The 21,778-nt window shown below is 40.0% G+C and overlaps 2 protein-coding genes across 2 annotated transcripts in view; both read right to left on the reverse strand.

Moving 5' to 3' along the window:
* Positions 1-5,570: 5,570 nt before the first annotated feature.
* On the reverse strand, positions 5,571-7,890 carry kcne4 (potassium voltage-gated channel, Isk-related family, member 4). Its single transcript, XM_039818496.1, has 2 exons — positions 7,802-7,890; positions 5,571-7,306 (listed from the first exon to the last, which is right to left on the reverse strand). Exon 2 carries the CDS (start codon positions 7,265-7,267, stop codon positions 6,758-6,760), a length of 510 nt encoding a protein of 169 aa, XP_039674430.1. The 5' UTR covers positions 7,268-7,306; positions 7,802-7,890; the 3' UTR covers positions 5,571-6,757.
* Positions 7,891-10,986: 3,096 nt separating this feature from the next.
* The window catches only part of acsl3a (acyl-CoA synthetase long chain family member 3a), a 29,846-nt gene continuing 19,054 nt past the window's right edge, over positions 10,987-21,778 (reverse strand). The window contains exons 7-16 of the mRNA XM_039788733.1: positions 20,756-20,879; positions 20,545-20,616; positions 16,190-16,329; positions 16,031-16,060; positions 15,736-15,739; positions 14,545-14,872; positions 13,817-14,005; positions 12,823-12,937; positions 11,493-11,698; positions 10,987-10,994 (exon numbers count right to left, since the gene is read on the reverse strand). Coding sequence (XP_039644667.1) covers positions 10,987-10,994; positions 11,493-11,698; positions 12,823-12,937; positions 13,817-14,005; positions 14,545-14,872; positions 15,736-15,739; positions 16,031-16,060; positions 16,190-16,329; positions 20,545-20,616; positions 20,756-20,879 — 1,216 coding nt within the window. The remainder of the gene's footprint in view (positions 10,995-11,492; positions 11,699-12,822; positions 12,938-13,816; positions 14,006-14,544; positions 14,873-15,735; positions 15,740-16,030; positions 16,061-16,189; positions 16,330-20,544; positions 20,617-20,755; positions 20,880-21,778) is intronic.

A 21,778-nucleotide genomic window follows, 5' to 3' on the forward strand; every position in this document is an offset into this window, starting at 1 on the left:
AAAGGACCAGAATTGGCTTATTTCCTCCTGAACAGATAAGCATAGCTTCACGCTAATTTATCACCGCCACTAGGGACGGGCATTTTATGTCATTTCAACATTTGTGTACTCAATTATATAGCTAGAGTACCCGAGGTTGGTTACCCGCAAAACAATTGAGACACAGCCAGTAAAGTGATCCCGACTGGTCCTGGCTAACGCCGCCATGCTAACCCTGTTAACTGCTAACGTTACGGGAGGACCAGGCGGGGCCATGGCTGTTTACAACGGGTAGTTCAGCGGCTGGAGCCGACAACGGTTAAGCCACGAGAGGGGGGCTGTAAATCGGAAAGAGAGGACTGTGAGTTTGCAGTGTGTTTAGCGATTGTTGCCGTAATTCTAAGCCAATGAAGTGTGTTCCGTCGGCAAGGTAGCTAGTGGTATTTTTAGTGTTTCGTATTGTAATTCTAAGCTGAGGAAGTGTGCCTGACTGGCGTGTGGAGAGGACGGTGAGGTTGTTGTGTTTTTAGCGGTTCATACTGTAATTTTAAGCCAAAAAAGTGTGTCTGTCAGTTGGTTACAGAGCTCCGCGTCGTGTATATGGCTCCGCGTTTTATGACTGTCAATATAGCCAGCATATAACGTTAGCTACTCCGCTGTGCTGTGGAGTAATGTCTGGCTATGTGAGACTAGCATCTAACGTTAGCTACTCTGCTGTGCTGTGAAGTAATGTCTGGCTATGTGAGACTAGCATATAACGTTAGCTACTCCGCTGTGCTGTGGAGTAATGTCTGGCTATGTGAGACTAGCATCTAACGTTAGCTACTCTGCTGTGCTGTGAAGTAATGTCTGGCTATGTGAGAAAAGCGTCTAGCAACATTGTTGTGAATGCTGCGGTCTCAGCCTGGCAACCACCGTGAACTTCGAGTCTGGGCAGGAGGGGGCGGGGGAAACGACTCTCCAGTATTCTGAATTGGTAGTGCAGTAACTATTTTAACCGCTAGCTGCCAGTATTACATACAATATTACATATTGCACCTTTAATTTGTCGACAAGCAAACATTGAACCCATTTGCTTTCTCTTTTGTTTGTATTGACAGGTGTGTGTGTATGTGTGTGTGTGTATCTCTGTGTGTGTGTGTGTGTGTTTGTGTGAGTGTATTTTTGGATAAGGGACTGTTGACAAAAACATACAGAAGGGCAGTTTGTTCAAAGAGGAGGAGGTCAGTTACACACACCTATAATAATAGTAATATAGGCTCTAGTCTAGATGAACAGGTTTTAAATCCCATTAATTTCGTCAAGATTTAGCGTCTCTCAGACAGTGACAGGTGCAGACGCATGTGATTGTGTGAAATATTCATTTTGATCTGCTCAGGAGAATGTCACATTAAACTCTTTCTAAGGTTAGACTCTAATAGTCTCTGAGATAAAGATGAAAAGTTCAGAGTCAAAATGAGATCTCCAGGGAAAGTTGTGATTCTTATAAGAAGCTCATCAGCAGTGCCTCGTGTCTCTGAGTACATTTACATCACTGCAGCACATCTGCTTCCAAAGGATACGTTTTTACTTTGCAAAGAAGTTAACTACATAGTACAGTAAATGGGATTAGGCTGCCATACTGTAATGTCCAACAGCAGGAGACTGATGGAGCTCAGATGAGGAGTGTCAGCTCATCTTCTCAAGGCTCGCCATCCCAGTCAGGTGAGAAAGGAAGGTGAGTCATCAAGCAGCTATATATTGGATTTCCAAAAATAATATACCAAGAAAAAGAAAAGGATTTAAAGGTCCCATAGGTTAATACTTGTATGTTGTATGTATGTAGCACTAGAACATGTTTACATCCATTAATGTAAAAAACAAAACAAAAAAAAACTGTATACCTGTATTCACCCTGCAAACGCTCTGTTTTAGCAACTGTCTCTTTAAGCCCTCCTCCCAAAAAGCCCAGTCTGCTGTGATTGGTCAGCGTTTATGGGTATTCCGCATATTCACATCTTTCTACCTATATATAGTTAGAATAGTATATATACTAAAAGTTGTGACATCGCAACCGTACCGAAGTCCTGAAGACTCCTTTAAAGGTACAGTTTCTGAATATGGGCTGTGTGCATTTCTGTGGGGTTTGAGTGTTTTGATACTTTCACAGTACAGCACCTAGACCTGCTTTATAATTAAAAAAAACATGAAAATCTCACTTTTTACAAGATGGGACCTTGAGGACTCTTAAATATGAATTTAAGGCATATTATCCTTATTTAACTTTACTCAAAAACAATTAGTGCATCATCAAGATGAGTCTTTCATGCAGGCTGACTGTAGTTGGACCGTTTGAAGTTACTTCTTACATAGATTTAAGAATAATTTCACCGTCAGCCCTGGCCCTGGTGAGATCCTGCGCAAACCTGCTGCATTGCTATAATTACTTGGAGGTCATATTATAATTTGCTCAATCTGGTAATTTATCACAGCCAATGCAGGCTTACATTTCAGATGATAACCAATTGGCTTTTATCAGGTGGACTGATTTAAACAACCATCTTCATACCAGTTGCTACATTTATGAGGTTTTGTTCTGGCTTGATATTGATACCAACGGGATTTGAACAGAAGCTAGACATATTTTAAAGAAACATTCCAGCATTGCATGAAATAAGTTTGAAACACAAATTTTGCTTTAAGGACAAGTTACACTAACATTTCCCACCATGACAAGATTAAGTTTCAAGAGACAAAAGCTTTAAAAGAAAAAACTCTTTAAACCTGTATTCATCAATTTCTTTTGCCACTAGGGGGCAGTGATGGAAGCTGTAAACATCATATCACCCATAGACAGTAAATAAATGGACCAATAGATCCTGTTTCTCTGGATCGAGACCAGTGAAGGCTATTAGAAGCACTTTTCCGGCGCAGCTGCAAACTGAGCTTGCCGACGTAGATGTGACGTGAGCAACCTGTCTGAAAGTTGTAAGTCTTCTGGTAGCTGTGCCAAGAAAAATCTCAATCATTCCGAATCTTACGGAGATGGAGAGCATAGGTATATGTAAGGAGATAACATAGGCACAGGCTAATTATTGCTAACTAAAATGCTAGTTAAAATTAGTAATTAAACTAAACAGCTAATGTAAGTCGAAACTGCCTGCGAGCTTCTCCTGTACTGTACGGTAATTCCTCTAGTACTATGCGACAGTAAGTCGCGTGGTTATGACACAATCGTTAGCCTATTTTTACAAAAACGTCTGCTACAGAGCCATAATGTGAGGTACAAGGTAATGGAGCCTTTTATACATTGTTGTGTTTCTTTAGAAATAAACAATGGACAAATAGAGTCTTTAAACGCTTCAGATGTAAAGTTATTCGCTGTTAAAGTGGCGCCAAAATGAATGGCAGTTAATGGGATCCTAACGGGGAATGATGGCTTGTGATCAAAATGGCTCCATAGGAGCTACACTTTGTGGAGGCTGTCTTACCCCCTTGATATCACCTTATAAAGATGTTATGGTGAATGTGTTAGCAAACAGCTGCCTATGTACACTTCTAGCAGACACTGAGAAACATTAGCATATAGAGTTGTGTTTCTGGTGAAGTGACTAATGCAAGTCCAATATTCTTTTAGCTCTGTTTTGGTCTCCACAATCTTCTGAGGAAAACATTGCTCCTTGGCTTCTAAATGTTCCGTTACTTTACCTACCAGTTGTAGAGCTGTAATCGGGCCTTAAAAGTTATGCCCAACAAGGCCTGAGCCCAACAGATTTCGGCCCGAGCCCAACAAGTACATTTTGATTGACAGCTTTTTAAAAGCCCAACATTATTATTAAAACAAAGATCTTCAGCTCTAACCAGTTACTTACTTTGTCTGCCTGCGAAGATTCAACGTGGATTTGTTGCGATGAGGCACCTTTTATATATTTGATAAGTTTTTAATATAAAAATATTGGAATTTGCAGCTTTGATGCTAGACAGAATGCTGATGAGAGCGGCTAATTTGCATGCCAGATATGCCAACAAATAAAATGATGGGCATTCAGTGTCTCCTCCAAACGTTTAGTAATGGTCATGTGAAAGGCTCCTGCAAGTATTACCCATACTGATACTAATTATATTTTATGGGATGTGAAAGAAATCAGTGTAGTGTATTTAGTGTAGATCAATTATACATACTCACATTACAAACCCCCCTTTCTGCTGAAATCTCAACTTAATGAAAAAGAAGTTTAACGAGGAGACAGAAGGGAGGGAGGAAGGAGGAGGAAAGAATGGAAACAGGGAGAGAGATGGTGGGTTCGAAGTGACTCGTTTCATTAATGGTGTGTATGTGTGAGGCCTGAGGCACGACACAGGCCCCACCACCGACTCCCGCAGGGGGACACTAATGACAAACATCCTGCTTCACGATGCAGGAGACACTCTCATCTGCTTCTTATTCTCACCCTGCTTACTCTTACTCGTTCTTTCTCCTGAGAAAATCCCTTGCTTTCTATCCCCCTATCTCTCTCTCTCTCTCTCTCTCAACACACACACCACAAACACGCAGCAACACACACACACACCACACACACCCACACACACACACACACACACACACACACACACACACACACACACACACACACACACACACACACACACAGCTGCTGTTGCACCATAAGAGAGAACAAGGCAGCTTGCACATAGTTTCTTTTGCTAGAGAAACAGCATTGCATCCCTCTGAACTTCCTTGTTGACAATAAATGAATGGTTCACTGTGTGGTTGTGTGTGTTCATAAATTATACAGTGGGGTGTTTATGTTAAGATAATATAATAAGATTTAAAATGCTTCAACAAGTCTGTTATCTGTGTCAAGCTGCCTGGATGGTAAGAAGACAGAGAGGGAGAGATACAAAAATGCTTCTGTCTCCCTCTTTAGCTCTTCTTTTCCATGTTTATGAATCAAAGTAGGATTAATGTGGAGGTTTTTACACTGAACAAAACAAAGATCCTTTAAAGTCAAATTATAACAACAATAACAAATATATAACATCGGTCTAGCATATTTCGTCTGTTTTTTATCTTCAGCTAGGGAAACTGTTCATTGTTTGAGGGATAAAGGCTGAGTGACTGTCTTCTATATCATTTAACATGCTATTACAGTCTGATGGGTCTTTAAATGGAGTCCATGATCCCTTAATGGGTCTTTTGCATGACCATGAACCTCCATACCTACTTTACAAATGAATAATAATAAATTATAAAATAAATCTTTATTCAGTTTTAGGCTCCATCAAATGTTTGAGCATTGTCATTTTTAACAGGAACATAATTGGGATAATTGGGACAGTGTGCTGTGTCTCTGTAAGAAATAAAGGACATGTTGCCTGAAGATAGGAGCCAAAAAAGAAGCATTATGCTGCTTTGGTGGAACTGATTCAATTATCTGCCTTATTCCAATGATTTAGGTAGGCTGGCTATCTCTAAAAATATCATGATAATAATAGAGTCACTCTTTCCATGGCTTCATCTTCCTTATTCGTTAAAGGTAACCACAATCAGAAAGCACTACAAGAGTGCCCTCCACTGGTGAAACATCAAAGTAAAAAAAAAGACGCTTGTATCAATTCAGGAGCATTTATTGTTTTCGGAAACACTACAAAGACCCTATCAGAAATTAAGCCTCATGAAGTGAAAAATACCAACAATATGTAGAGTGCATTGCTTTCATCAAGTAAACCTACATTATTGACTGTGTATGAACAGTGCTGATCATGAAGCTACAACAAATACATTTTAGTTTAGACAATCTTTCAAGTGGGTTCCAGGTACGTTTCAATACTCAAGACCATGCTGGCAAGAGCAAGTCAAGTTCAGTCCAAAGAGCCAGAAAGGCGGTCTCTCACTCAGTCCCCTGCAGGGTGAGTCATCAGCCCAAACCAGCGAGTTGGTTCTCAGTGTGGCGTCAGGAGTGGGCTCCAGCAGGGTGGGGTCACCATCAAATCAGGCAAGTCATAGTTATACAATGAAATAATATAGTATAATAGTGTGCTGTATAATCACTAATACAAATTGTAAATCATATTTTATTCTTTTGTTCAGTGCAATTATTTTATTATATTTTTTAGATATATTTGGATATTTATATTTATCTGTTAATCTATTAATGAATTATTACAACATATAGCTTATAGCATATAGCTGTGTGTGTGTGTGTGTGCGTGTGTGTGTGTGTTGACCTGGGTGGTGAGCTGCTGCATACAACTACCCTTGCAGGGATAAATGAAGTTGTAGGATTTAATTGAATAATTGCATTACTATCTATAGGTTATGCCAACACATAAAAACATATAAAAAAATGACCATTGTAATTATATGTTTCACTCTCACCACGATCGCTTGACATAAAGAAAAAGAAAGCTTGGCCAAATGTGTGTATGTGGTTTCATGTTGCTACTGAGAATGTATTATGCAGGTGTGGCACTGAATCAGAACTTGTTCTTACTCTCCTAAATATAGAGAGCAGAGATCATGGAAAAATATCAAACATCAAACGAAAAATATTCTGGACCAATGCCCCCTTTCTAAACTGTCTAACAGCCTACATATCACATTGACCACATAGTCTTGTTTGACTTGTTCCAGCCCTTTTGTGGATATCACATTATGGATGATGTTGACTGTTTGGGCCTCTGTGATATGAAGAAGCCTGAGAACATCCTGTGCTTCTCTTCAGGTGATGTTTCTCCTCTTTTTGGCCGTGGACGGTAACACGCAGAGTTGTTTTTTCTGGGTGAAGTTCAGCTTGAATCATCTGCAATTCACGTTCCCCTCCAACCCATCGGCCGCGCCGTTGTCCGACTCCTCCTCTATGGCGAAGCGCGTGTCCGTGGAGCACAGGGAGCTGATGCTGCTCTCTTCCGTGCACTGTGCGCACGCCAGCGGTGATGGCAGCGCGCCCTCGTAGTGGAGATGCCCGAAGTTGTTGCCGTGGTTACCGCAGAAAGGCAGGGACACCTGCACCGAGCGCAGCTCCGAGACGGCGGCGGGAAAGGTAAGGCTGTGTTTCTTGGGGAGCGCGCCCCACTCCCGCTGCTCCTCCTCGTGCACGAGGCGCGTGAAGATGTTGATTCTCCTTTTCTCTCTCCTTTTGGAGCGGAAGTAGCCCAGCATTATACCACAGAGGAAGATTCCGTAGAAAGACATGACTATTAATATGTACAGGTACGCGTCGCTTTTGTCCGCCTGGGAGTGCGCGGTGCTCTGTGTGTGCAGGAAGAGGCGTTTGGGTGATGCTGTGGAGTTCTCCAACTGTTCCATTTTTTCAGTGCAGCCTATGTGGAAGACCTAGAAAGTGCGCTGAAAAAGATACAGAAGTACATCCATAAATATGAGGCTTTTCTTGTCACCCTTATGCACGATTTACGCACAAGGATACGTTCCCAGTGACTGGAGTTTTGCTGTAAAGGGATTGCAAAGTGATGACAAACTATGAATACATTTACAGAGTCATGTTCATTGCAATGAAAAGCAAATAACGCAACAGATAAATAATCATCATTTGCCATGGGATTTTTTTTCGCAAATGGAATTCAGAACAGTTTACGGTTTATTGCATTTTATTTCAAATGCAACTTTAAAGTCTTAAGTTTCCGTCAGGATACTTTAATAAACAACCTCTCGTTCTTCTGAAAATATATTGTACTTTTTTAGTTTGATATTTCTGTTCATTCTTCACGAGGAAAACACTTTCCAGTGGTTTAGAAAAAGTTAATAAAAGTTTACACAAAATGATTGAGTATATATAAAACTAAACTAACAATAAGCCTATGTAAACAGTAACGGTCTACTCACCAAACTGAAGAGCTAAGTCTCATGTGAATCTCTTGTGTCTCCTTGCAGCTCTTCTGGAGTTTGGCAGCGCTACTAAATGGATGAAGTTATTTATATAGAGACCCTGCAGTGCCATAAGTCACGTGACGGGGACTGATTGTAAGATGAGTCCTGGGTGTATGGAAGCCCTGAAAGGACGGCATGTTAAAAATGAAGAAGAAGAAAAAACGACATTTATCTTTTAACATTATTCACGCCTCTAGGGGGTTCTAATGAAATCATCAAATGCCCATGAGTATATTAGACTTACTAAGTTACTGATAGGCCAACAGAAAGAGGCCCAATGGAATGGGATGGAAAAATACATTTAAGAATAACGGTTTAGAAACTGGTGATAAAAGTCTATTAACCTTAAAGTCATTCAATCACACTCTCTGGATGCATGGCCATATCTAAAAATGCCAGGCTGGTCCAGTTTCATTATTTTCCATCAGACCTCCGGGAGTACAAACAATAAATACATCTACTCTCCTCATCTCATCACACAGGATTTTTCAATTTCCTTTCCTGAGCCTATGCCTAAGCCTATGAATAAAATCATGCAACACATTCAAGAATGGCATGGTGGAAATTACAGACTACAATCAAAAACCAATTATGTCTTTCAGTACACTCACCACGGCACATACTGTAATACAGAGAGGGACAGTCAGAGACACACCGTGATACTGTGATGGTATTCATGCTGACAAATATTCAGATGATTTACAATTAAGTCTGAAGGGACATTTATTATATCCAGTGAAATAGTAAAAGTCCAGTAAAAAGTATTCAGATTACTTAAGTTTAAGTACCAATTCAACAATTCAAAAATATTTTGGGGCCACAACTAGCCACTGCCAAAAAGATTAGAAAGCTTTGGTTTAGCCCTGTTGCATGCTTCTTGTGCTTCTCGATCGTCCAGCAATGCATTGTATTTTATAAGCTTGTCATATGTTTAGTCAATGCGAAGTCTTAATCTAAAAAGTAACTTTAACTGTCAAATACATGTAATGGAGTAAAAAGTGCAATATCTCCCTCTGACATGTGATAGAGAAGTATAATTCAGCATAAAAGTAAAGTGAACATATTATATACTTTTCGCCAGTGCAGAATTCTACGTTGATGCTAGGATTTTGGAAACATGAACAGAGATAGAATCCTGCAGCTACTTACTGCATGAATCACCAACTCTGTGGGACTACAGAAACAATTTAGAAGTAAATACAGAGACCAAAGCTCTAATTAACAGGCAGTGGACATCTTTTTGCTGGTTTACTGGTTTGCTGTTTACACTAGCGTTTTAAATTTAACAGTTTAAAGTGATTTTTCTAAGGGCGGCTCCTTTCTTTTAAAAATGTCATCTCTATATGACTTTTTAATTTAATTTGACTGAACTTCTCCCTTTTCACCAGACACAGCCAAGGATCAGGCTGAAATGGTGAGCATTAATGAATGAATTGGATTAGGTTCACTCATCATTCACTCATCACTTATAACTATTATTGAATCAGTAAAGGCGGATTTCACTCCTTTCAGCTGTAGCAGACATAAATATATTTCATCATCTGTCTGTCTTTTAGTCACATAGAGATCAATTTCCCACCCAATGAGACTGATATGCTGAATACAAAATAAGTATAGTGCTTAATACTTTCAATTGAATTAATTAGACTTGGTGACTGTGGCAGAAATATTAAATGATTTTTTTCAAGACAATAAAAGACACCTTCATGTAGACCAAACACAATCTTTATTTTCTTCATTTGAGTAGTTTTCCAAAGGCAAATTACAAATAAATAGTTAGATGCACTTATGTTACAATGCAGGTTCTGTATATGTATATATATATATATATATATATATATATATATATATATATATATGTGTGTGTGTGTGTGTGTGTATGTATGTATATATATGTGTATATATATATATGTGTATATATATATATGTGTATATATATATATATATATGTGTGTGTGTGTGTGTGTGTGTATGTATGTATATATATGTGTATATATATATATGTGTATATATATATATGTGTATATATATATATATATATATATATGTATGTGTGTATATGTGTGTGTGTGTGTGTTTGTGCATATACACTCACGGAGAAAGTTATGGAATAGAAAAGGGGTGACTCAGAATCACAAGAGAAGGCAACAGGTGTCACATTGTGAGGGATTCTAGGGCCATGTTTGTGCAGAGTATGGACTTGAGTCACACACTTAGTCATACTTATGCAGATGACAAAAATATGTGACTTTAAGATGGTAATGACAGTCCTGCAGAATAAATGTTTACCACACACACCGAAGTCGCACTTGTCAAAGTGAGCTAATTTTGCAACCCACCCAGGCACATTGAGAAAGTTGCATTTATGTCCTATCTGTAATCAACTGCCTTATTTGGACAGACATGATACATTTTCATAGTGCACTATGATTTTTCAAATATGACAATGATTACACAGTAATTTCATTTGTAATACAAGCAAGTAAATGTGCATTTTTGTGAACAATGTGGTCTGTACAGCACATAAAAAGTATACTCTATCGCTGTAGGAAAGTATAATAGACTAAACAACAGTGCATCTTTGTTTCTTTCCTTTCTAAATAAGACTATTAGGTGCAATTTATTCTCATTTCCGAAAAAAGGACAATGGCCTTAATGTTGATAATGAAAAAGATAAAAATTGTTCGACCAGATATGACCTTAGCAGTTTTTTTGACCACGCTGCTCTCATTAGCCCTCAAATGACTTTGTGCTTTTGGTATCAATATGTACTGATGAGAGACGCCCCACGTCCAGGGGAGTCAAAGTCCCACTGTGGGTGGGAGACAAAATAAACAATTGTTAGAAAAAAGAAGGGAAAAAAAGAAACAAAAGACTGTCTCCTGACCTGCAGGAAGTATACATTTGACTAACTTTTAAGTTAAATAAGAGAATCAACATGAATTTAAGGAAAGATTTAGAGACATATGTAACCAATCTAGTGTCTTATAGGTGGGCACAAAGCAAACAGGGCAACAAACCTGTCCGCCCAACCTGAGTTTCTGCTGTGGCATTCAGAAAGAGTTCAACAGACAACATCAGCTAACACACCATCTGTTTCATAACTCGCATCTGGAACAATAAAGATCCCCACAAAGAGGTCATACACCTGGGCGAAAAGAAGGGAAAAGGCTGCAGTGGACAGGGATCTCTTGTGTTTTCTTTTTCAGCTCGTCTTTCTTTAGTTACAAATTCAAGTAAAAGCTGGTTCCATGATGGAATTGGTAACACCCTACCCTTAAGCTTCTTTCTGTTAATATTTACCACAAATTCAGGTCAGGGTGGCTCTTATGCTCATGGGAAGGGATATACTATAGAGGAGCAGTGAAAGGGTACTAGGAGTGTTCAGAGTCAAGTGTTGGTCGGTGCTTTGAGATGTAAAAAAACAACCTTTTTTTTTTTTTTTTTTTTTTTTTTCCCCTTCTTTTTTTTTTTTTTTTTCTTGTTTTTTTTTTTTTCCCTTCTTTGGGTTTGAGCTTGAATGCATCAGTTACTAATCCTGTCTCAGGAGTCCATCTTTTTTTGCGCACAATTTTTTAAAGGATTTTCAAATCTCTTTCGCCCACTCCAAAAAAAAAAAAAAAAAAAAAAAAAAAATTAATTAAACAAAAAAAAAATTCAACACAGTAAAACCTCTTCTTTAACCTCCTCTGACCTGCTAGAGCAGCCTCAGTGATGATCTTGAGGACCAGCTCCTCCATGACCTTACTTTCGCACAGCTCCTCCCGTGTGCCTTGAATACCGTACTGGTCAGCCAGAGCCAGCAACTGCTTCTGATTGGGCACCACAAAGCCAATCACGTATGTCTCGTCACTGCAAACCGGGAGGAGAGGAGACCACAATAGGGATGTCAAAATGAAAGAAAAACAAAGTCAGAAGTATATTCTAGAGAGTGAATGTTCAGCCGAATAAGGTGATGCAGCGCAAACTTGCTCGCGCAAACCATAAATTCTTCACCAAGTGAGATATTTAACCATACAAGGAAATGGAAACAGTCTATGCCTGAGCAGAGCGTGAACAGATTACAACCACCAAATATCTTCAAAACACTGGGTTGTTTCACTGACACAACTGAATAACATACTCACAGTGTCAAATATGACACTGTTAAGTTCTTAACAAACACAGATTCTGTTTACATTCAGTGAGATTGAACAGGTTGAATGCATTTCCTCATAAAACATTTGCAAGGCTTCTTTTTCTTAAAAGTTTATAATCTGCATTGTTTACATCTATGTTAACTCGCTAATGGCCTTCTTCTTGTTCTTCTTCCCTGCCTCCATGGCACATTACTGCCACCTGTAGATCAGTGGAATAGTGGGCAGGAATGTGTATCTCATCACCCGCTTGCTAGTGCTCGTGTGCACGTGCATGGGAACAAACAAAACTATGACCCGCTCGTAAAGACATGGCTTCAAAGCGCTCACTTGAAGCATTGCAGTCATACCATGTAATAGTTATTGTCAAGCCGTAGCCTCGGCACTTGGCTTTATCGACAGTAAGCTATTTGCTGTAAATATCACTGAAAATAGAAAAAAAAGACCATGCTGTGAGAGGTTGGTTTTATAGCTGTTTGCTACAAGCAGCCGCCTGTTGTTGATAGAAAACAGGGCTGGGGGTTGATGAGAGTGAGCTTTTTGAAGTAAAGTTTTAACATTCAGTAAGTAATGGGGGAGACGCTAAGATATGACGCTAAGGTATGACCTCATGGATCCTCTTACTCTAACTGAAAATGTAAACACTGAGCCACACAAAAATGTTTAAAAAGTCTACATACACTTTTAAACAATATAATCACTTTTTACACACACACACACACACACACACACACACACACACACACACACACACACACACACACACACACACACACACACACACACATACACACACACACATACACACACACACACACACACACACACACACACACACACCTGTTGGCATAGGCACAAATGTTCTCGACCAGAGGGCAGTTCTTCAACATGGCCTCCACCTTTCCCAGGGAGACGTACTCTCCTGCCTGCAGCTTCACCAAGTCTTTTTTACGATCTGGAAACAGAGCAGAGACAGCTGCCTGTAATAATGTGTATTTCCATGTGAATGTCTATAAGTTGGGATATGTTTGTAATAAGACTTCTAAATAACTTCAATCACCACTATCTCTTCCTAAAACTATTCAGCTGTTAAGAGGCGTTCACTTTTTAGTAAACCAACCAAAATGAATTGCGTGGCCACGCAATTCATTATCCAATCAAAGCATGACATCCTGCTTTAAATGTCTTCTCTCCTTGCCATCAGCTGTCTTTTCAGGCAAACGTGCAACCCTCCTCCTCCCCTTCCACCTCCGGGCGTCGTCAACCACGGCAACCTGAGTCCCTTTCCGGCAGACAGCTCCTTCGTTCGGTCTCCGGGTTCCTTCTCCACCATCACCAGTGTCTAGGCTCCATCGGGGGGGAATATGTCTGGCTTCTCTACCCCTTTAAAATATATTTAACGATGGAGTCTAATCCCCAAAGACTCTGTACATTTCATATTATGCTTATGTACAATAAATCTTTGCATATCTGCAACAAAGTCTCTCCTGATTGAACTGTGTATATCTGACCAGTGTCATCTAGATAAAAGAGAAGAATTGGGGGTTCTGGCTGACTAAAGTAAACAGGACTGTGGAGTATTTCTGGGAAGTGAGGTACAATCTGATTTGTTCCAAGGCTTCCTGTCAGACTGATGGATGAAAGTAGAGGAGAGAGGTTGTCTGGAAATAATCCAGGAATGTGGGGCACAATGTTGATATAGTAGCGAACCAGGGCAGATTCATCCAAGTGGTAATATGCATCTATAAAACCACCTACAGTATATATCCTCTTCTACTCAACAATTCCAACCATTTCTCGTTTAACCAGTATCCATCCATCCACCTCTCCTCACCAATTATCTTGAGGCACCCATCTTCTTGAAACTCTCCGATGTCTCCGGTACAGAACCACCGCTGGCCGTTCTCATCGACAAAGAAATCTTGGTTTTTCGCCTCGTTCTTGTAGTATCCCATGGTTACGTTGGGTCCCCCAATCAGAATCTCTCCTCTTGGATGTGGCTTGTCAGTTCTACGATAACCACCTGAAAGCAGGGTTTAAAGTCAGTGGGTTGCAAATGAAAATGCAATAAAACAAACAAATAAAACAGTTCTTTCGTTCCTGCTACATAATAATTTTGAGGAGATAAAAACCTGACAGTATGTTTACTCTAGATTCTATTTTTGTTCTGCAAGCCAAGCAGGCAATAAACTCAACTTGATAAGTATCAAGATTTAACTGAGCGTATTAAATAATGAGTTATGATCCCTTACATAAAAAGATGGAGGTTTTACAGTAGTGGAAGGCAAATAACTTTCCTTAAAAGGTTATGGAGCAGCTACAGTGGGCTCTCCTGAAAAGCTGACAGTCTCACTGGCCTGGGGAATAATTCATGCTGAATGCATTGGTAAAGAAAAGTGTTCATGTGTGTTTGTGCATGTGCTGACGTGAAAGAAAGAAAAGCAACAAGGACTGATTGCCCGACTACGTACCTGTGAATCCATGTGACGCTGTATTATTTTATCATGGAATCTGTGTGCGGTGTGTGTGTGTGTGTGTATGGCTCTTCTCCAAATCACTCACCCTCCACCCAGTCTTTGAGCTTGATTTCACAGCAAACCAGCGGCCCTCCCACTCTCCCAGTGCTGTAATCCCACACTAGAACACATAACGAACACACACACGTGATCAGAAAGCACCGTAGCATCAAGGTATGACATTTATTACCATTGCAACACAACCACACTTGTTCCCTCGCCATGGAAACCCCATCCCAAAGGAATGTCCACAAAACAATGTTTTGCTGACCGCAGTGGAGAGTGACAGGCAGCGGGCCGCTCTGTTGGTTTAGTCTGTCCTGGGAAAGGCTGGGAGTATTTCCATTATTTGACAAATGTGTTGGCAATGAAAGCTGATAGATAAGCTACACAGTTCATAACAGATTATTACGACAGCCATCACCACCACAGCTATGAGTGGCATTCTTTTACGCACAACCCACGTACAAAATATCTACTTATTATTTACTCTGATCTATTTTCCCATCACTGCTGTAAAATTATCTTTCCATATTCATGTCCTCCCAATGTATCTCAGCTTGCAGGTTGTGGAAATGTGAAATCGTTTTCCAAGTAACTTCCCATATTTGCTCAATGCAACTTTACCAGCTAATTAATCTTCATTTGGAGCAATTTACTTCTTTAATTCTATTCTATTTAAAATAGCAGTCGCTCCTGTTGATATACAGTATACTGCTGTCCTCTCCCATTGAGTTATTGCAGATAAGACTAAAAGTCTACAGCCATGCAAGCAGCTCTGTAACACTGGCACAGCACTGCGTGAGCTAAATGCTAACATCAGCATGCTAACATGCTCACAATGGAAATGCTTACATCCTGATGCTTAGCAGGTATTATTTTTATCATGGTCATCAGCGCACTTTAGCCTGTTAGCATGCGTGTTAATTAGCTAATTAGCATTAAACAGTATAGCTGAGGCTGATGTCATTAGTTTCTTTATTTGTTGGATGTTCCCACAGACTGTATAAAAGAAGTTGATGTAGCCACCGTAATTTCACCCATTGCTTTGTGGACTACTGAATTAATGCCTTGAGTTTGGCATTTTGGACGTTGCCATTTTTGCTTTGCTATCTTGGTTTTATGCCGCCAAAGGTGACCATATATGGATGAGAGAGTGGAGCGAAGTTATCAGCTCGCGGTAGCTAGCTGGCTTGCACCTTTTTCAATCACAAGGTAACCACGCCCTAAATCATACCCTGCTTTATTTTTCAAATGACTCAAATTGGAACATAATTTACAAAATTATTTGTTCTGGCCAAGAGCTGCCATTTAGATAATTCTGTAATATTTTATTTATTATTAATTTTATTTGTTTTTCTCTAGACCACTTTTTGACTTTTTTTTTTTTCTTTCTTTTTTCTCTTTGGGCGCGGGCCGGGGGCCCCCGGGCCCGGCCGGCCGGCCCGACAGAAAAAACAAAAAAAAAAAAAAAAGGGGGGGGGGGGGGGGGGGGGGGGCCCCACCACAAAAAAAAAAAACCCCCCCCCCACAAAAAGCGTGTAACTTTCCTGAACACCAGCCTGGATGGATAAACAGAAGGCAGAGGTACATTAACAGGGGAGTGGAGAATAGAAACGAACGTGAACCCTGAGAATAACATGAAGAAATTATTTAACTCTTAATGCCACTGTAACAACTCATCTACATACTTGTCACATAGAGGTGTGCTGTATCCTTTGGCAAGCTGCTCCAGTTTGTAGTTGTATGCCAGAATGAAGAGTGTTCTCTGGACACAGTTCATCTCCTCCACCTTGGTCATCACGTTCTTATAGATACGATCCATGATCTCCTGGAACCAGGAAGAGGAACAGGGAAGGAGGTGAGATAGAGTGAAAGAAAGAGTGCCGAGATATAGGGTAAGACTAACGCATAAATAAGAGAAAAGGCGGGAGTAATATGTAAGACTTGAAAAGGACAAAACCAAAAGACGTTTGTTTTTTTGTTTTTTCTACTTTTTATTAGGATGGTTTAAAAAAGCTTAAAGGGAAAGTTCACCCCCAAAATCGAAAATACATACATACTATTTATCAATTTAGATTGTTTTGATGTGAGTTGCCCAGTGTTGGACATATCAGCTGAAGAGATGTCAGACATCTCTCCAATATAATGGAACTAGATGGCAAAAAATACATTTGAAAACTCAACAGCAATGTCTCTTTTTAGAAATCATAACCCAGTTACTCAAGATGATCCACAGACCTGATAGGAAGGAACTATTTTCTTTCGACCGAACTAGACCTGCCAACTGTATCACCGCGCACAAGGAAGCGCACTCATGGATGAGAGGTTTAATGTTAAGTAACTACTTTAGTTACTAGTCTGATTGGTGCTAGGCAGGTAGAATAAAGTGGGTTTACGCGAGAGAATTAAGTGAATGTGTTTATTTGCCTTGGATTTCTTAGTCAGGTATAAATAAATAGGGTGAACTGGTGATAGGAACAGGACTGTGCTGGGAATATCAAAGGCATTGGTATTATTTTGTGTCTTGGCTAGAAAACAGTTGCATGCCTTACTTATCTTGTTTTTTTCAACAGTCTAAGGGACTGCAGTGGAGAGAACTGAAACCCATAGATCAAGAAAACTTCATTATCCAAATCAGCAGTGTCTTCAAAAGCTGGATCAGTTAAATAGGGAAAAGGGCACAAACTAAAAACAATAAAAACCAGCTGGTCCCTGTGTGTGTGTGTGTGTGTGTGTGTGTGTGTATGTGTGTGTGTCTGTCTGTGTGTGTCTGTATATGTGTTTGTGGGTGAAACTAAAGCAGTGAGAGAGGAAGTCGACATAGGATTCAAGCAGCAGCCCGTTGTCATATCACAGCAAACAAGTACGTGTGCATGAGTATGTGTGTTAGTGTGTATGAGTGTGTGTGTGTGTGTGTGTGTGTGTGTGTGTGTGTGTGTGTGTGTCGTGGGGATAACCACATGGGGCTTTCTCACGTTCTGTTTACAGCTGTGAATGGTTCCAGACACTGGGGCCCTCTGCCCTTTACACTATGACCACTGGGAGATGGGGGGTGGGGGTGGGGCTGAGCTCATGGTGTGAGAGAGAGGGAAAGAATACAGCGGCAAGGGCGTATTGTCTCCAACTAGCCGGCGTACAGTCTAGCCAACAAGAACAATGGAATTATAATCTCCTATTGTCAGGGGTTTAGTCATTTTGTTTCATCAACTAGTCAATGAAAATAAACCACACACAAAAAGTAGACCACTTCTCAACTTTTGTCATTACTCATTGACAATGCATGCAAGTTTCGTATTGTGGTGCATGGTAAATGATGTGATATTAAAAGGGCAGTTTATCCCAAAATCAAAAATGCATTTTTTCCTCCTACGTGTTGGGCTATTTATCAGTTTAGACTGTTTTGGTGTGAGTTGCCAAGGGTTGGAGTTGTAGAGATGTCTGCCTTCCGTCCAATATAATGGAACTAAATGGCACTCGGCTTGCAGTGCTCAAAGCAACAACAACAAATTTTATTTGAAAAACTCAACAGCAATGTCTCTTTCCAGAAATCATGACCCCTGGTTACTCAAGATAATCCACAGATCTGGACCCATATTCATCAAGCCTCTGAGAATTACTCACAAGAACACTGCTAAGAATTGACTTAAGAGTAAAAAAATTCTTCGCTTAAAAGTTAAGCGTGAATTATACTGGCCTTTCCCAACCTGGCCAAAACTCTCTTTTTTTCGGCGGTGTGCGACAAAGCGGAAGCATGAACGAGCTCCTGGGCAACCGGATGCCAGGACTCCATACTCTTTTGTAAACTTACTGGGTTAAGATGGGCTATTTTATGGCGAATGAAAGGCTTGATCCGACCAAGTCAGAAATTGAATCAAATCAGTTCTGCAGTTGTTTATCTTTTTCTTCTTCTTCTAGTCCGTAGAAAGAGCAAATTTTGTAGCCTTTCCTCATTAGCGCCACCTCTGTTCAGGAGAAGACTGCAACTAGTGTCGCGACCACCAGCGCGGGTATAAATAGGCACGGCGATTCCATGACGTCACATTTGCGCGTGCCAGCTGGGCTGCGGCCATTATAATTCACGCTTCAGTTATCTCAGTCGTAATTTGAGTGAAGTGTAGAAATATATCTTAAGTATCAGTCTTAAAAGGTGATTCACAACGCTTTGCTGTGCCACAAACAGGATTTTGGATGATGACATAAACATGGACCAATCACTGAATAGATTACCTTATTGAAGAATATTCTCAGATAAATTCATATTGAATGGTGAAAATCCTGAGAGGAGTTTACATTCAACAGACATTTGACAATGAAGAATTTCAAGATAATACAAATTGTCCGGTTGGAAATGAAAGATATACATGTTTTCTACCATGTCTTAATTACAAATTTTAAACCGGTGGGCTGTTAACTGAGCTGCCTATAAATAGCCTAGATGTTATGATATTTTATGCCTGCTCTGTCCAAACGATACCGTTTGATTAACTGCTCGTCGTCAAACATTTTTAAAACTTTCTTCCTCTCCTGAAAAATGTGTGCACATCTCTGTCACCTCAGTCCCATCACAATCCCCTACTGGCAACTCCCAACCACTTGAGAGACCTCTTGAGCTGTCTAAAATAACTGGGAGAGTAAGAGGGATTCTTAGCTTTAAGAAATTTGATAACCCTCTTTTATACTTAAGTTTGAAAGTAGGAGTAAATTTCAATAATTCTCAGCACTTTAGACTTAAATGGCACTTTGAGAAGCTTGATAAATACGGGCCCTGGTTGTTAGCAGTTTCATGTGGGAACTATTTTCCTTTCCTAGTTGTTTCTACTAAACAACTAGGTCAGTGGATTATATTTAGTAACCGGATCATGATTTCTGGAAAGAGACATTGCTGTTGAGGTTTTATAAAATGTATTTTTTTTGGCTGAGTGCCATCTAGTTCCATTATACTGGAGAGAAGGCAGACATCTCCAACATTGGGCAACTCACACCAAACAATCTAGATTGATAAATAGCACTGTAGGTAAGAGGAATATGCATTTTGAGGTGAACTGTCCCTTTAAGTGTAAAAAACTTCATGATCGTAGCCAGCTAGATAGCTAGTGCTAGCTGACTAGCTACAGTAGATCACAGTAAAAGTAGAACCAGAATCTCAAACATGAAGTGGAAATATCTTGTAAACACAACACTAACCCAATATCACCTTATAACGTTGATATAGTGAATGTTGAAGTGTATAGTGTGGTTTTGGAGTTTGTTTTAACTGAAAAGCTGCATGCTGCCGCTGGAAATGAGGCTGTTGGAGTTGTGAGACTGAAACGTTGCAGGCAGTAACACCAAAGGAATCTACTGAAAATGGCTACAATGTACCGTAGAGTTGAAAGGAACTGCTGAGTCAAATAATAAATCTCTGTGGTTGGTCACTATGAGTGACCACTATCACATACACAGAGTCATTTGATGCATTGTCAATTTAAAAAGTGAATCATAGCAGCTTTAAAATCTCATATTTTGGAGTGCAATGATCCATCAACCATATTAATGGCTGTGTGGATACCCTATTAGATGAATTTATTGACTGACTGCACACTTTCATTTTTCAGCTCACACTGCATGCCCTACTTTTGTTCCCCCAAATTGTGAACTCTTAAAACTAACATAGCACTTAAGAACGGTGGAACACTAGCTCTGCTTTTTGACAAAATTAATACAGCCCTGCTAAATTTTGAGTAAAGCCCATCCTGGCGTCATCACTGCTGAAATGGATTAATCACTTAAATATTACTTCAAAGACAAGCAGGACTAGACAACCTCGAATATGCCATTTTAGCCCCTAGGTGTCTAACACTGTTGTGATGAAGAGCAGAAATTGGCAAGCTGAAAACAACAAAAAAGTAAATCTGACCTGCTTCCAGACCAGACCAAACAACATTGTTTGAAACACTTACACAGACTTGAAGAGTGACTCAATGAGAGATATTGTAAAGGTTAAGGCTTCTCAAACATTATACTGTATAAAGCATAGTTTTGTGCTGAGTTGTGCTTGACGTACTGGGACAGCTGCCATCAGAGTGGGCTGCAGTGCGCTGGCGTCCCCCTTGGTTCCTTTCTTGATCTTGGTTGACTTTTGGTGGGAAAAAGAAGCACAATAATGGTTGCACGCATCAGATATGGAGCGTATCATTTGTATCAAGACTTGAAATCTATTTTCCAGAGGAATTTTGATGAAACGCAAAAACAGTCGAGTTTCAGTCATACATTACCTGGTCAGCTAGAGTCTGAGGTGAGGAATAACCAATCCTACAGCCATGAGAAAAACATACGAGCTCTGCACTGAGCTCCAGTACATGGGCGAGAGGCAGGTAGCCAATGTAGGTGTCCTCCTCACTGTAAACACAAATACACTCTTTGAGACACACTCTGAAAGTAACCAATGCCATCTCATTCAGGCATTAGCTAACTAATAATAATAATAATAATAATAATAATAATAATAATAATGTATACTTTGTTAATTCCTCTTGGGGAAATTTTTTCAATCTGTTATTTTATTCTTACACACACAGGAAATACACACACATGCATTGGAGAGATGTCACAGTGAGGGGGCCCCCAAGGCCCAGAACAGTTGGGGGTTTGCAGTGCCCAGGAGGTGAACTGGAAACTCCAGCTACCAGTCCACACTCCATACTTGGTCTGTGCAGGGACTTGAACCAGCGATCCTTCAGTTCCCAAGCCAAGTCCCCTCAGACTGAGCTACTGCCACCCTAAATTAAGTTCATCAAGCTGAATAAATGTACATTTACAGTCTCCTGTATAATCAGTTTTAATCCAAACCATAATGAGCTCTGCAATCATAAGTCATGTTATAGTAATCTTCGGAAGATAAAAAGATAAATGCTTGTGCATCAGAAAGATTATCTGAACAAAATAGAGGGCATATTTTCCTTTGTTTGGACTTGAAAATTATCCATCTGGCCACATATTTATCCAAACACAATTTGTGTCTGCAATTCAGAGCATACACAAGGAGGAGGTTTACACAATTATATTACTTAATACGCGAAGGAAAGCCATCATTTTTATAAGAAGTATGATTGAGATTGTAAAATCCTCTATCGTTCATGCTTCTCACCCTAACTCCCAACCTTCCCAGTTTCTTTTTTCCACACATACTGAACTCCCTTCCTTCTGCATTTCCTTCCACCCCCGTCTCATTCCCCAGAGAGTAGGGTCGGTTTTTGTTTTAATGTAAACAATTTTGTATGATGGTACTAGCTGGCTCA

The sequence above is a fragment of the Perca fluviatilis genome, chromosome 2, assembly GCF_010015445.1.
Source record: "Perca fluviatilis chromosome 2, GENO_Pfluv_1.0, whole genome shotgun sequence".
Lineage (NCBI taxonomy): Eukaryota > Metazoa > Chordata > Actinopteri > Perciformes > Percidae > Perca > Perca fluviatilis.